This window comes from Microcebus murinus, chromosome 2 (assembly GCF_040939455.1).
Source record: "Microcebus murinus isolate Inina chromosome 2, M.murinus_Inina_mat1.0, whole genome shotgun sequence".
NCBI classification, from domain to species: Eukaryota; Metazoa; Chordata; class Mammalia; order Primates; family Cheirogaleidae; genus Microcebus; species Microcebus murinus.
This window is the reverse complement of record NC_134105.1, coordinates 59,431,577-59,447,500: the sequence shown is the minus strand read 5'-3', so window position 1 is coordinate 59,447,500 and position 15,924 is coordinate 59,431,577. Positions and strand designations below refer to the sequence as shown.

The window sequence follows — 15,924 nt, the reverse complement described above, 5'->3', positions numbered from 1 at the left end:
TAGAATTCTGCATTTCTGCATTTCCTCTTGCTGTTTTTTTTGGAATTGTCCTGAAGCAGAAATTGCAGCACTGATGGGAATCACTGTTTGCCATAGGGGAGGGTGGGTCAGGAGAGCATTGAAAACAATGGGCAGAATGGAGAGAAGGTACTATAATTATTTCCTGAGCTTGCTTATCTTACCATATACCCAAGAAGTAGGTATGGTCAACAACAACACTAAAAAATGTGAAATTTTAGTGGGTGCAGAGTGATATGCAATGATGGAAAATAGGATACTTTCCAGAACTCATTAAAGAATTATATAAAGTGATGTGATAGAAAATGTACAGCAAAAGCTAATGCAGAAAAAACAGGACATGCAATTGGTGGGCTAAAAAAGAAGAAAAGGCAGGGAGGTGTTATCTTGCAATGATATTTAATATTATATTCTTCTGGTTTTTTTTTTTTTTTTCTTTCTGAGTACAGATTTTTAATACATCTGAAATTGCCAAAGCTTGCCCTGGAGCTCTGTGTAACTTTGCTTTCTATGGTGGAAAGACCTTGTACCATCAATACATCCCCGCCTTCCATGTATACAATCTATTTGTCTTTCTCTGGCTTATAAACTTTGTCATTGCACTGGGTCAATGTACCCTTGCTGGTGCTTTCGCTGCTTATTACTGGGCCGCAAAGAAACCTGATGACATCCCACCCCATCCACTTTTGACTTCATTTGGACGAGCCACACGGTAAGCTCTGTGTTAAACCTGATCTCAGTTATATTTAGTGTCCTTGTAACTCAGTCTTGGATAGTTAATTCAAGTGTCAAGATACCAATGAGGCTGAAGGCATGATCCAAGATTCATGGATGCCCACTGGTTCTACCTGGTTTTGTAGCCACAGTTTTTACAATCCCTACCCAGGCCAGTATACTTCTAAATGCCATAGGTGAGGGGAAGAAGTAGAGGTGGCCACCAAATTAAAGATCGAGGATTAACTAGGCCCTATTATTTCCAGTGATCAGCTCAAACATCCTATTATATGACGACAGGCTGTTGGTATCCTTCATGTTGCTGATAAGCAATACAGATGTATATGGTTTAAAATCCTCTATGATACCTTTATCAATCTGAATAAAAGTGTACAAAAAGCTCTTTCCCATTAATCCTTCTTCAGATCCCTTTTACCTTGAAAATTGTTCAACTAGCATCCTTTTAGTTAATGGTAAAGATACTTTAACTTTTTTCTCATTTTATTTTTGCCCAGATATCACACAGGATCTCTAGCATTTGGATCTTTAATTCTTGCATCAATTCAAATGCTTAAAATGGTTCTGCAGTACGTGGACAAACGTCTTAAAAGTAAGATTAAAAAATTTATCTCAGACTTCCCGACCCCTGTGAAGAGAATAGACTGGGGCAGGGCGTGGGGGGAGACATGATGACTGCAACTTAGACTAGGGCAGTAAGGATGGAAAGAGGCAGGTTTGGATATGTTCTGAAGGAAACTCCAACAGAACTTGCTGAGGGAGTGGATGATGGTAGAGAAGAAAAGAGAGAAAATGTACATTATCCCATTTATAAGATGTGGAAGCCAGGAAAAACAAATTGCAAAAAGGAGGTTAAGAATTCTATTTTGACATGTTATTATTGAGAAGCATGCTGGAGATGTCAGGTAGGCAGTTCTAAGTTGAGAACTCAGGTCAGGTTAAGCTTAAAATATAAATGTAGATGCCATTGGCTTAAGTCTTCATACATAATGCATATATATTTTACAAACACATAAATTCTGCTTAAGAGTCACCTTACAAGAGTTTTTTATTAATAGCCAAAACAGTCTTGAGAAAAACAGCAAAGTTGGAGGACTCATACTTCCTGATTTTGAAATTTATCACAAAGCTACAGCAATCAAAACAGTGTGGTATGGGCATAAGGAAGGACATACAGACCTGGAAAAGAATGAGATCCCAGAAATAAAACCTCACATATAATACCATTTGATGGGAAAGGTCAGTCTTTTCTACTAATGGTGCTGGGAAAACTGGATATTCACATGCAAAAGAGTAAAGTTGGATTCTTACCTTATACCACATATAAAAATTAAGCCAAAATAGATCAAATACCTAAACATAAGAGCTAAGACTATAAAACTCATAGAGGAAACATAGGAAGAAATCTTCATGATATTGGATTGGATGATGATTTCTTGGATATCACACCAAAAACATAGGTAACAAAATAAAAAATAAATTGAACTCCATCAAAATTAAAAACATGTGTGCTTCAAAAGAAAAGGACACTATCAAGAGAGTGAAAAGACAGTGCACATAATGGAAGAAAATATTTGCAAATCACATACCATTAAGGGATTAATATCCAGAGTGTATACAACTCAACAGCAAACAAGTAGGCACCCCAGTTCAAAAATGGGCAAAGAAGTTTAATGAACATTTCTACAAATAAGACATACAAATGGCCAATAAGGACATGAAAAGATGCTCAATGTCACTAGTCATTACAGAAATGCAAATCAAAACCACAAAGAAAATACCACTTCATACCCATTAGAATGATTATTATTAAAAAAAAAAAAAAACAGAAAATAACAAGTGATAATGAGGGTGCTGAAAATCTGGATCTCTTGTGTCTTGCTGGTAGAAAGGTAAAATAATGTAATCACTGTGGGAAACAGTATGGCCATTCCTTAAAAAGTTAAAAATGGAATTTCTCTGTATGAACCAGAAATTTCACTTCTAGATATATATTTAAAAGAATGAAAGCAGGAACACAGATACTTGCACACCAATGTTCCCAGAAGCATTATTCACAATAGCCAAGAGGTGGAAACAACCCAAATTTTCACCAACAGATAATGGATAAATAAATGTATATTCATAAAATGGAATATTATTCAGCCTTAGAAAGGGATGAAATGATGAATGTTGAAATATGCTAAGTTAAATAAGCAAGATACAAAGATAAATATTATGTGATTACTCTTATATGAGGTACCTAGAAGAGGCAAATTCATACAAGACAGAAGTATAATAGAGGTTACTAGGATGCAGGGGAATGGGGAATGAGGAGTTACTGTTGAATGGGTATAGAATTTCTATTTGGAATGACAAAAATTCTGGAAATAGATAGTGGTGATGGTTGCACAACATTGTAAATGTAGTCCATACCATTGAATTGTACAATTAAAAATGGTTAAAATGGCAAATTTTATATTATGCACATTTTACCACAATAAAAATTTTAAAGCCCATTTTAAGTATTTTGTTATTTATTTTGATTCATAGGGTTCAGTTGCAATTATTAATAGATTTACATCCCTCTTTTTCATAGATGCTCAAAACAAGTTTTCTAAATTGCTACAATGCTGCCTGAAATGCTGTTTCTGGTGTTTAGAAAAAGTAGTAAAGTTTTTAAACAGAAATGCCTATATTATGGTAAGTAGATTATTTTTTATATACTAAGCTCTTTCTTTGCAAACCCAAATGCCACATATAAAGCACTTTTCTAAAGCACTTTTACCTCATGTAGTGCCAATTCATGATTTAGGGCTATGCTTCCCTGGTTGTGATAGTGTCTGAACTATACTCCATTGTTACCCTCAATATCTTTTTTGAAAGGGAAAATATTGACATTGAAAAATTTAAAGTGTGTTACATTGAAAATGGTTTTGTGTCTTTGACATAGTTTAGTGGAGGAACTCTTGCTTACTCTGTGTTCCCCTCTGAGAAGAAAATGTCTTTCTAATTCGGATTTACATAATTTTAAGAAGGGACTGATCATTTTATAACTTTTGTGTTGAAACATGTGGGCATTGGCATTGCTCGACTAAATATTTATGTATTCCCTGTGGGAATATGGAGACTTCTTAATAAATTTTTTCAAATAAAGGATCCAGAAATATAACTCTTGTAAAATTTAGAAGCTGAAGAACAACCTTATAACACCTGCTTATTATCACAGTGACACAGGGTGTGAAAAGCAATTCAAATAGTCATTAATTTACCTCCAGTGAGAGTATTGTGTTGAGCTTTTTTATCAGTCAGTCAAATGTAGGGAAAAGCATTGAGTTTCCTTAACAATAATTTTTAATGTAGAGACTACAATATTTAACCCATTCAGCAACAAACTCCAGCCAAAACATTTCAAAGATAGAAGTCACTACGTGAGATTTGAGAACAAGACCTGCCTCTGTTTGTGGCTGTCTCATTCCCCCAAAATTTAAGGGTACATGGCATCTGAAACACACCTTCGTGTCAATGACCCTGAGAGTTGTACAATGTTGAAGACACACAGTTCCCAGGCCTCCCACAAACCCAAATGTTGGAAGGAGGAATGGTGATAGCTGTATGAATAACAGGAATTGAGTTGGTTATTTTCCTGTCACTGGATTTCCCTTTGGTCTTGTCAGGGTATGTTACTGACTCCAGAATAATATCAATTGTCTTCCTCAGATTGCAATATATGGCAGAAACTTCTGCAGGTCAGCAAGAGATGCTTTCAATTTGCTGATGAGAAACATTTTAAAGTGAGTAATCAGGTTGAACACTGCAATGAATAATTTGGTGAACCTGTAGCATTACATTCATCACATGTTACAAGTGTTGATAATACTATTAGACATGAATATTATCTTTTAATATGATAGATTTAAATCTTCTCTCTCACACCATTAATTTCTTTTCATAGCTTAGAATTTTTGCTTTCATCATCCACCTATGTCTTGATAACCACTGGCATTTATTCATTTTTATTATCCCTTCTGCTCAGAAATTCCCCAGATGAACTACATTATCATCTTCTCCCTGGCCATTTCCTCCCCAAAAAATTGATGGAGGCTGAGTGAACAAAATCAGAGAACAAATGTAGCATCCTCAGGGTGTCTTTAGGCCTCCAATTAGAGAGAGAGAGGCTGACACAAACCATTGCAGGGCACTCAAAGGCCTGCAATGTGATCTTCTGTTTACTTCACTAAAAATAAGTCAGAACTTCATCCCTGGATTTTACCTTCAATTTTTGTGAAACAATTGCCAAATAAAATTTCAGCAGAAACACATCAGGATGAAGTCATGAATATTGACTGCCATAAATTTCAAGTAACAAGTATATTTTAAACACAAGATTATACTTTCTTTTTTTTCTGATACTCAGAGTTGCAGTTACAGATGAAGTTACATACTTTGTATTATTCCTGGGGAAAATTCTAATATCTGGGAGTATGGGTAAGTAATAATGATAATAATAATAATAATAATAATAAAAAGTTCAAAAGATGCTTGTAAAAACTGCTTTACTCAAAAAAGCTATATTCCTTTGCAAATGTGTAATATACATGTTCTGCCTTTGCAATGTAGGTATTCTGGCCTTCCTGTTCTTCACACGGAAAATGCCAATGATTGAAGTGGGACCAACATCTTTAAATTACTACTGGGTACCTTTGCTGGTAAGAGCTTATGTCTAAGGCAGTTTGGGTTGCTCTAACAAAGATACTGTAGACTGAGAAGCTTAAACAACAGAAATTTATTCCTAGTGGTTCTGAAGGCTGAGAGTTCCAAGGTCAAGGTGCCAGCTGCTTTGGTTCCTGATGAGGGCCCTCTTCCTGGTGTACAGCGGGACACTTTCCTATATCCTTGCGTGGTGGAGAAAGAGAGAGATCATCTCTCCCATGTCTCTTCCTATAAGGGCACTTATCTCACCCTTAGGCCCTAATTACCTCCCAAAGGCCCCATCTTCAAATCACATTGGGGATTAAGGCTTCAACTTACAAATTTTGGGGGGACACAATTCACTCCATAGCAGATGGATATTGTTGACTCTATGATTTATCAGAGATAGCAAAACAAAAAGGAATAGGAGAAATGATAATGATAGCAACCCCCATTCCACTTTAGAGACTGGGGTTCCTTGGAAACAACCAGACAAAGGGTTGCATGCAGAAGGTTTGTCAGGAAGGTCTCTCCTGGGTTACATTTGTAAGGAAGTGAGGCGGGCAGGACAGAGCGGCAGGAGAAGCTGACCCATGCTGCAGTTACAGCAGAGGCCTCAGAATTACGGAAAGTTCTGGCAAAGGGGCTGAGCCTTTGGAGGCTGCATCAGGCAGCTGTTGGCTTATGAGCTGACCCCAAGATGGGGCTGTAACCTTGGGTGAGGCAGTTCCCTGCAGGGAGGGCAATTCTTAGTGAGGGAAGCAGCTGAGTCTTTAGCAGCCTACATTCCCAACAGCTGGGGAAGGAGCCCTGTGGTATCCAGTACAGTATATTAACTCACCGAATCCAGATCTCATAAATGCTGTTATTACTCACATCTCCTCTCCCCCATGCCAATTTTATATAGGCAGCACAGAGAAGTTAATTCACTTATTGAGTGCCTGAGCTGTAATTCAAACTCTGGCAATATGTGCTCTTAACTCCCAATGCTTTACTGCCTATGTGTGCAGGATCCTAAAACGGGGATATTTTTGATAGGCACTGGGGCTGGCGGTAAGAAAGTGGCCAGGTAATTTAATACATTTTGTTTAAATCTCAGCACAAAACACACAAAAAATTATCATTGAAATTTTTGTTCTCTATATTGAAATCTTTTCTAACACAGAGTATTTCAGAACTTTCTCATGGTGACTTTCATGACAGCTGCATTATTGTTCTTCTGAACAACGTAAATGACACGGTTCTCTTCTTTAACCGTTTGCAGACTGTCACTTTGGGGTCTTACCTGATTGCCCATGGGTTCTTCAGCGTCTATGCAATGTGTGTTGAAACAATTTTCCTCTGCTTCTGTAAGTAGTCAGTGTGTGTTTCCCTCTTCCGTGGATAACTGAAAGATGAGAAGGTGAAGACTGGCGTCCTTAGCTGGCTTGTGAATTTGCTGTTACCCAGCTATAACTGCAAAATAGTGTTTATGTAGAAGGACATATTGCTTAGAAGATGCTCTTTAAACCTTAACAGTTGAGAAATAAGCCAGACATGGAGACAAATACTTCATGATCTCACTTACATGTGGAATCTAAAAATGTCAAATTCATAAAAAGAGAGAGGAGAAAGGTGATGACCATGAGACTGCCAATTACACAGGCTGAATAAACTATGGAAATCTGATGCATTGCATCGTGACTATAGTTAATATTATATTATTTACTTGACATTTGTGAAGAGAGTGCATCTTAGGTATTCTTACCACACACGCAAAAAGATAACTATGTGAGGTGATGAGTATGTTAATTAGCTTGATTTTGGTAATCATTTCACAATGTATGCATATATCAAAACATTGTACACTGTAAATATATATAATTTTTACTTGTCAATTACACATAATAAAGCTGAAGAAAAAAATTATACTTCACAAAAGCTTGGGGCAAAATGCAACATTACAAAAAAAAAAAAAAACAGAAACCCTTAACAGCTGAGAGAATGGAGTTTGCAAAGCACGAAAGTGTCAACTATTAAAATGAATTTAAAAGCATGCTTTTAAATGTATAATAATCATTGGCTTCTGTTGTGCTTTGTTAACAGAACTGAGAATGTAACTGAACCTTAGGACCTGGGTTTTGGGAATTCTTTGAGTACAGCATTTATAGATTCCCATAAAGCCAAGATGGCAATGGTTTCAAAGACACATAGGGCCAATTTACACTATATAACATGATGACAGATGGATAGGATTCAGAGAAGAGCATGTCTAGGAAGTGGCTGGACCAATTTAGATACACAGACCTAAAGTACATCTTTAGAGCTTTCATCACTGACGTGTACACCATGCACCATGAGGCATATGCAGCTCACATACACAGAATGGACGTGCCTCATCCCAAAAGTCCTGGAGAACCTAGTGCTCCTCGGGAGCTTAATTTGGCCCTCACCTTCAATGTCACCTCTTTGGCAAACCTGGAGAAGGTACAGCCAGCAGATCAAAGAACATGACTTGTTATCTGTACAACTATACAGCCTGGGAGATTATTTCTTTGGCACATCACTCTTAAGAGAAACAAACAAACAAAAACAACCCTTATTCTCTCACAGGGAATTACTGAGCAATCTGCTGAGCAAGCTAACAGTTTATTTTTTATTTTCAACCTTACACTGGGGTCAGGAAAGGAGATAAGAAACTATAGGGAGATATATTCAAAGAAAAAGTTCCTAGAAAATAGTCTGATCTTATTATTTTCTTTCTGAACATGTTAAAATCAATTTTCAATAACTAGACAAAAAAATCAGGAGAACTTTCTGTCCTAGTTAGCTCTTCCGCTGGCTGTAAATGGAACTAGAATGTTTATTCCCAGCAACTTGGTGATTTGTTAAGAAAATCCATCTACAAAATATCACATGAGCAAACTCTCCAGTTCAGGTATGGGGTGGAAGAGCCAGCCTGGGAGTAACATAGTACAAAGACGTAGTGGGCACAGAGCTCTGGAATGTTAAGATGTCTTCTCTCATCCCACATGCTAATCATAGGGGCGATACTTGGAGATCCCTCTGTGATCTTCCCCACTCATGTAACTGAAAATATTTCTCAAAGTTTGTCTCAGGAAATGTCTAGGACCTACTTATTTCTGGGCTTTGGAAGCTTTGGCTAATTGTGTAGATTTTAAATTTGGCAATGGATTTTCAATTTGAGCAGTAAGAAAGGTTTTCCACATTTATTAATCAATTGCCAACTCCCTGAAAGCTGGATATAATATCAGCATTATTCAATACATTGTGTGTTGACATGAATAGTTTCCTTTCAGAGACTCTTGTCCTCCACAACAAACAATAAGGGAAACCATGTTTTATCTTTCTTCCTTCCCCAGCTATTACTATGGGCAACATCATACTTTGGAAAATATTGTTCTTAAGTGATACCCCAAGCCAAATTCTGATTATATGAAACTATACTTTTAATTTTTTTTTATATATCTCTTTATACCTATTATCTTGGTTGCCAGAAAACTGGTGTTTATTAAAATGCCAACCATTAGTAAACACTTCCTTTATAGAAACATAGCACCTTTTTAAGATTTTCCCCAGGATGGGAAAAATAATAGTTATAGATGATATTAATGTGATCCAGACCAGGCTTCCCAGCAGTAGCTCAAGGGTAATAGTGAGACAGATATATGATATGATATAATAGGCCACCCTTATCTGTGGGGCCTATGTTCCAAGACCCCTAGGTGATGCCTGAAACCTCCCGTAGTACCAAACCCCATTGCCATCAACCAGAACACATTTCTGTTCATGTCTTCCACACACAAATTTAATGCCTGAGCACTTGTCATGCACTGTGGTCTTAACTTTTGCAGTCTGAGGTATGACAGCAAAACTAGCACAAATTTTTTTCTTCACAATTTCACAGATAATAGATTTGTTCCTACTGTAGAACACAGCATACAGACTTTTTTTTCCTTAATGACTTGAGAACTTTCACCTTTTGACTTAAAGGAAACACTGTAGGGCTTTTCTCTGGCATATCCGAATTGCCAGCATCACCACGCTTGTGCTTGGGGGCCGTTATTAAGTAAAATAGGGGTTACTTGAACACACGCAATCCCAAAATAGTCTATCTGAAATGGCTACTAAATGACTAATGGGCAGGTAGCATAGATAGCGTGGAGATACTGAACAAAGGGATGATCCGTGGCCTGGGTGGGATGTTGAGGAAGGCAAGAGATTTCATCATGTACTCAGAACGGTGCACAATTTAAAACTGATGAATTGGTTTTTTTTCTGGAATTTTTTTATTTCATATTTTTGGACCATGTTTAGCTTCGGGTTACTGCAACCATGGAAAGTGAAACTGCAGAAATCGAAACTACAGATAAAGGGAGACTACTGTGTAGAAATAGGATTAACCACTTCGGTCTGGCGCTCACTGGCCGGGAAACCTTGCCCACAGCCGGCACTCACAGTCCGCAGGATGTTTGTGCTGTGCATTGACGCTGAACCCGTTTTGCTCTTGTGTGATGAGGAAGCTTTAAAGCACTGAAAGCTTGTTTTACTTTACAGGCAGCTTTACTTGTAATATAAATCAGAATAGGTAACATATACATATATGTTTTCATTACGTTATTTTTAAATGTTCACAATTTTATTTTGATAAATGAAAAATTTAGAAAAGTCATATCCCGGCTGTCTGCTAAAGTTGGGCCTGGCAGTGTGCCTTAGTATCACGGGTGTCGGCCAAAGTCGCTGTGCGCCTCCATCTGTGGCTGTCACCTATAGTCGTCCCTCGTACCGAAGTGGTTAAGGACAAAAGAACAAAATGTTCAGTATCTATCGTGTTCTGTCCTTAGCTTTTCATTTTATATTTGAGGAAGGCAACTGCAAGGTCTAATGTAAAAATCTACTACAGCAATGATCCAACTATTCCCCAGAGAGAATAGATACTATCTTCCATGAATTGTATGTACCTGCAGGAAACTTAATTCCACGTAAACTTCTCGCTTCTCAGCATAATTCTGGTGCCTCCCCCGAGCCGCCCAGCGGGTGGGTGCTCACTGGACACACCATCATTTTAATATCAGCCCAAGCAAAGCAGGAAGGTAAATCCATATATTACAGAAGTCAGAAAACACTGATATTCTGATACTAATTTTCAAATATAATCTGAAGCAGACTACAAGGATTTAGGACAGGATGCTTTATAGTTATTAATGAGTAGGATGGAAACTGGACTAGGTGTTGAGAGGCTCATTGTGATTATTGTCTCAGAGCTTCTGACTTGAGCAGAGTCATTTTTTTATCCCTGGGCTTCACATTCTGCATCTGTAATAGTAGGATGTGGACTACCACTAAAAGTGAATTGAAACTGTGAAATTCAATTATTATTCCACAGGATCAATATACTCTTTTTTTTTTCAATATACTCTTTATTCAGCTTCATCCCCAAGGATACAGCAATTTATATCTTTCTGAAATGAACAGTCACACTATTTAAAGATAATACTTTTAGAAGGATATGGAAGATCTTATTAACCTTTTTTTAAACAATAATAACTAATTTTTTAAATTTCAGAATATTACGGGCGTACACACATTTTGATGACATAATTTGCTTTCGTACAGTTTGAGTCAAAGGTGTAAGTGTGCCCTTTACCCAGATAGTGAGCCCTGTAACCATTTAAACTATCAGAATAAACTTCTTTGGGAGTGTGAGTGATTTAGGAAGTTTCAGTAACTCCTGGCAGAGGTTCAGGCTTCTTGCCTTGTCCATCATCAGCAACTTAACTGCACTGCTTTGTGTTATATATGACTTTCTAACACCGATTTCTCTGATTTTTCCCTGTCGACTCTCCAATTGATAAAAATGTGTATAATTGTTCTGCTGCTGCTTGCTGCTTTTGCCTGCTTTGGCTGCTGCATATACAGGTGAAGATCTGGAAAGAAATGATGGATCTACAGAAAAACCCTACTTCATAACCCCTAACCTGCACAGAATTCTGATCAAGAAGCAACTAGTTCCCCGGAAACAGAGTAGAAAAGCACCAAACAGTGTCACTCACTTTTAAGTAGAAGTTTTGTAAATTGGGTCAATTGTAATTTGAAGTTGTTGCTTTTCAGTAATGTGAAATTTCTGTGCTTATGTCTAAAATGTCAGCAGCTGGTACCATCTGAGGTGTCAGGCATTTGATGACAGCAGTTTCTATCAACTTTTAGACTGTGGTCCCAGCTGAAGAGCAAAGTGTTAATGTTAAACATTTTTAAAAATCTATAGCCAAAAGTGTTTTAATAACTTTTATAACTCAGCATGCTGCTTGTATTGCAGCACTTTGATAGCCTTTCTTTTTTATAAGTGTATATTTGTAAAGGATATTCAGGCAATTTTTGAAAACACTATAAATGTGTAATCAATTAGCCATAAAAATATTGATTTATAGTTAACCAGCATATGGTACTAAATTTGTAAATATGGTGCTATGGTTATATTTATACTGTTCAAGATGGTGGACAACCCTCTAAACTGTGATTAAGCTTGTGTTAATGGTTCTCTAGGAAGTATATTTCAGTAAGTGAGTCAAGTCCATAACAGACATATAGATGTTAATGTTACATAGGTTCTACAGAGAGCATTACTGAGTAAAAATGACCATGGAACCTTTATAGTACATTCTGTTTAAGTAAAATTATATTTACATTGAAGTTGAATCTGAATTCGGGAATGTCATTTCCAATAATAGGAACCTCTGGCCGCCATGAAAATATTCTGAGCAAAACTGAAATTGCCACAAACTCATGCCTTTTGTCTCTAACCTAAATTTCCTATTTCTACCGTATAGAAGATCAGTGTGAATTTGTTTCAGAAGAGTGATTATATCTTTTCATGGGCATACTTGTATTTCTACCTTAAAGAGACTGTGTGGCTTTGTTCTACAAAAGGTTTAATTTTAGCTCAAGTTTCAGTGAAGAAAAAGAAAAGTATGACCCTTCAAATTTTAGGGAAATTGAGGAAATATACCATTGGCATATGCCAAATATACCATTGACCCTCCATTAATTAGGTACCTCATCTGGTACCTTTACAAGGGGCAAACTTTGGGTTAGGAAATCTCTCCCTCCAGGGCTTAGGAAGAAAGTTGTCACCACACTCCACCTCTGCTGGCCTGAGGTTTCTGGCAGCCATGCCCAAGTCTTGCATGGCAGAGCAAAGCATGAATCAGACACTCATAGACCTTGCCTGTCCACCCTGTGTGCAAATGCATATCATATGGCTAACAGTGTAAAAAAGCAACCCAAAAGGAGCACTGAATCAATTTCGATCCTTTTGGCTTTTACACTAAGCTTGTGTATAAGGATTATTTAGGTATTAACAGAAAGGAACATGTTGGTCTAATGTGTTCATCTGAATATGATCCATACATCCAAGAAAAGTCAGAAATGTATTATCATGTTATAAATTAATATAAATACTAGTTTATTTAATTATCCTGAAGTGTAGAAACCTAGATTTAGACTAACTCCATGGCATATTAATAGCAAGAAGCCAATGAATGGAAAAGCTTTTCAATATATTGGTCCTTATAATGACCACCAACTTGTTCTCAGCTTACTTTCTTGAGATTATTATAGTCAGAAGTATCACTTGGCTTCATATCTTGGCAAAGAACTTAATTCCTTATCATTCTCTTGAAGCATAAAGCAGGAAAGAATGATAACTTCTCTTTCTGGATTATTATTATTATTTAATTCAATAATACAGGGGCCACAACAAAGAACTAGTAGAATAGTAACCTTTACCTGAGAATTTGTTATAGATACCCGTGGCACCCCCAGCCAAGAGATTCTGATATATTGTGTTTGGATGTGGGCCACCATGTGAATTATTATAAAGTTCTCTATTTCATTCTGATGCACATAAAAGTTGGACAAGCACTTGAATAAAATATAAATCAACATGTAAGAAACTAATTGCCTATTTATATTATGGTATTTCTAGTAAGAAAAATATTCTCCATTTATTACTTTTTTGTGTAATTGAAATACATAGAGCAAAACTGAGTGTTGTTTTTTAGAAGAAATGTAGAAACCATTTTCTTACAAAGCAATTCAACTAATAGCTGTGGCAAACCAGGACAATATTCCTCAAAACTTGCAGTTCATGCATTTGAAATACTATAAAATTTTACAACTCTTATTTTTCAAGGCTGTACTATCTAAATTGTTGATGGTAAAATAAAATCCATTTTGAATAAATACGGTAATTTAGAAAGTAAATTAAGAAAAAGAAGGTAAAACTTATTTCCTCAATCACGCAACTAAGGGACATGCAATATGATCAGAATCTTATATGTTACACAGAATAATATAATACCTTACTGACATAATAACAAGGGCTGAGTGTTTTCTCATAACTATGTTTACAATAATGTTGATGCCAAACTATGCTGTTTAGAAAAAATAACTAACATTTTGAACTGCTGTAAAGCAAGTAAGCAGCAGATGGCGATGTTACTTCTCCTACAGTTTTGCTTTAATATTTATTCTGTGCCATTCTTCCTCCTAGTGGACGATTTAGAAAGAAACGATGGTTCTACTACAAGACCCTATTACGTGAGTCCGTCTCTGCTGAAGATTTTCCAGGATAACTATTCACGAACTAAGAAAAGGTAGAAGAGCAAACTGGTCATCCTACAGCGATGTGTTACTCTTTCCCCATCTGCTGTGTCTGTGCAACGCTCCTTTCAGAAGTGCTTTGTGTTTAGCAACACTGTATTCATGACCTTGTTGGCTTGTATTTGCATGTTTTATACCAAAGCTTATACTGTAATATGTGAAGCCATCAGAAGTCCCAAGGGAATTGTTAATAACATGAAACATTTTTATACTAAGACTTTTGTTTTGTAATTCATTTTTAAATAGAGTGTCTTGGATGTTTTGAAAATACTACCGTATATGTTAATATTCTTTTAAATATTGGATTGAAAAATGATACATTATTTAAATTGATAGCTCCTAATATATTTTTTAAATTACAACAAAAAGACTTCTTCTGCAGGGAAAATTAGCAAACAAAGTGAGATTAAAAAGTTTAAAGCTTTTTGCCAATCCTATTTGACAGTAAATCAGTGAAAGGACCTCCCCGTTCCAGAGTTTGCTCTCTTTAAATATAGAATGTTTCCTATTAGACGAATTGCCAATCATGCAGCCTTTACTACTTCGTCCTCTGACAAAGTGCCTTACTGGCTGTCTAATACTACCCAGCTTTTGTGGGCAAGTTTACAAACACTGTTTAAAAAAAAGTAAAACCTGCGATGTTTAGTAATTAAAACAAGTCTTGCATTTGTTTTCCTCTTACTCACTGGTTGGAAACCATTTGTCATTTCAGTATGTTTGATATCCTTGTTATTATAGAGTACATTGTGCAGCTAAACAATTTCCCTTGCGCCTAGTGGACATTCATGAATGTGTACTATACGCAAGAAAAAAAAAATCCTGAAAGGACACTTGTAGGGTTTCTTTGATTTTTTACTAAAAGAGAACTTTCAAAATATAATCTTTTCTATAGTAGACCTTTGAAAATACAATAAGTATAATACTGCATTTCTCAGTGTTTTACATAGGTTGGAAAGGGAAACTTCTAGGACTTACAAAGGGAATCTTCATGCCCTCAAAAGGATGCTCACAGATGTCATGTACTTAATAGCTCCATTTTACATGACCATTTGTTTTCACTAAAGCCTGTTCTATAATATCATTTCATTTTTCAACTTCTGATATTAATCAGTTTACTTATAATTTAATTTTATTGTGCTAATAAATAAAAACAATTTCTAAATCAGTTTTAAATAATTTTACTAGTACTATTAACTTTTAAGGAAATTAATTCAATTTGTTACTCAGTGTTACAGAAAGAGTCCATAAAAGTATTCACCCTAATGGAATGTCAATCACGTAATGATAATTTGTTAATGTTTTGAGAATCGATCAATAAGAAGTTACTATCAGTTAATCTATTATCACATTTGTTTAAATGTGACTTTAGATACTTTTATGCCAAAAATAAACCCATATGAGCACATGACAGTCTGAGCTCTATAATCAGTATGCTTCTGCTGTGCAGAAATATTAGGAAAATATTGTCTAAATACCTTTGATAATTGAAATGTTTAATATTTAATGAAATTTATTGTTATCCATTGTTTAAAATCTGTTTTTTCTTTTAATAAAGATTTAGATAAGAAAGAACTGTCTGACTTTTTATTTCTTAAAGCAAAAAAATGAGAAAAGCTTGCGTTTTTAAAACCTACCATACTACGACAATATTTTCTCTGTACCAAATATCTAGGGTTTTTTTAAACATCTAGATTTATCTTTTAAAACTTCCATTTTTTCTCTAGTTGCACATTGCCAAATGAAATAACTGAAACTGATAATTTATAAAAACTTCATAAGTCAAAGCTAAATGGATAAGAGATGGATTTTTAAAAAACCCAAACAATGGCCTAAATAAGTTAG

General features: G+C 35.9%; 1 protein-coding gene across 3 annotated transcripts in view; it reads left to right on the top strand.

The window, feature by feature from the left end:
- Positions 1 to 15,648, top strand: part of SLC44A5 (solute carrier family 44 member 5) — a 322,073-nt gene extending 306,425 nt beyond the window's left edge. For all 3 annotated transcript variants that reach the window (XM_012787740.3, XM_012787716.3, XM_075999403.1), the window contains 8 exons: positions 468 to 730; positions 1,248 to 1,342; positions 3,329 to 3,432; positions 4,450 to 4,523; positions 5,147 to 5,217; positions 5,350 to 5,438; positions 6,686 to 6,770; positions 13,973 to 15,648. In XM_012787740.3, coding sequence (XP_012643194.2) covers positions 468 to 730; positions 1,248 to 1,342; positions 3,329 to 3,432; positions 4,450 to 4,523; positions 5,147 to 5,217; positions 5,350 to 5,438; positions 6,686 to 6,770; positions 13,973 to 14,079 — 888 coding nt within the window. In that variant the 3' untranslated portion in view covers positions 14,080 to 15,648. The remainder of the gene's footprint in view (positions 1 to 467; positions 731 to 1,247; positions 1,343 to 3,328; positions 3,433 to 4,449; positions 4,524 to 5,146; positions 5,218 to 5,349; positions 5,439 to 6,685; positions 6,771 to 13,972) is intronic.
- Positions 15,649 to 15,924: the final 276 nt, after the last annotated feature.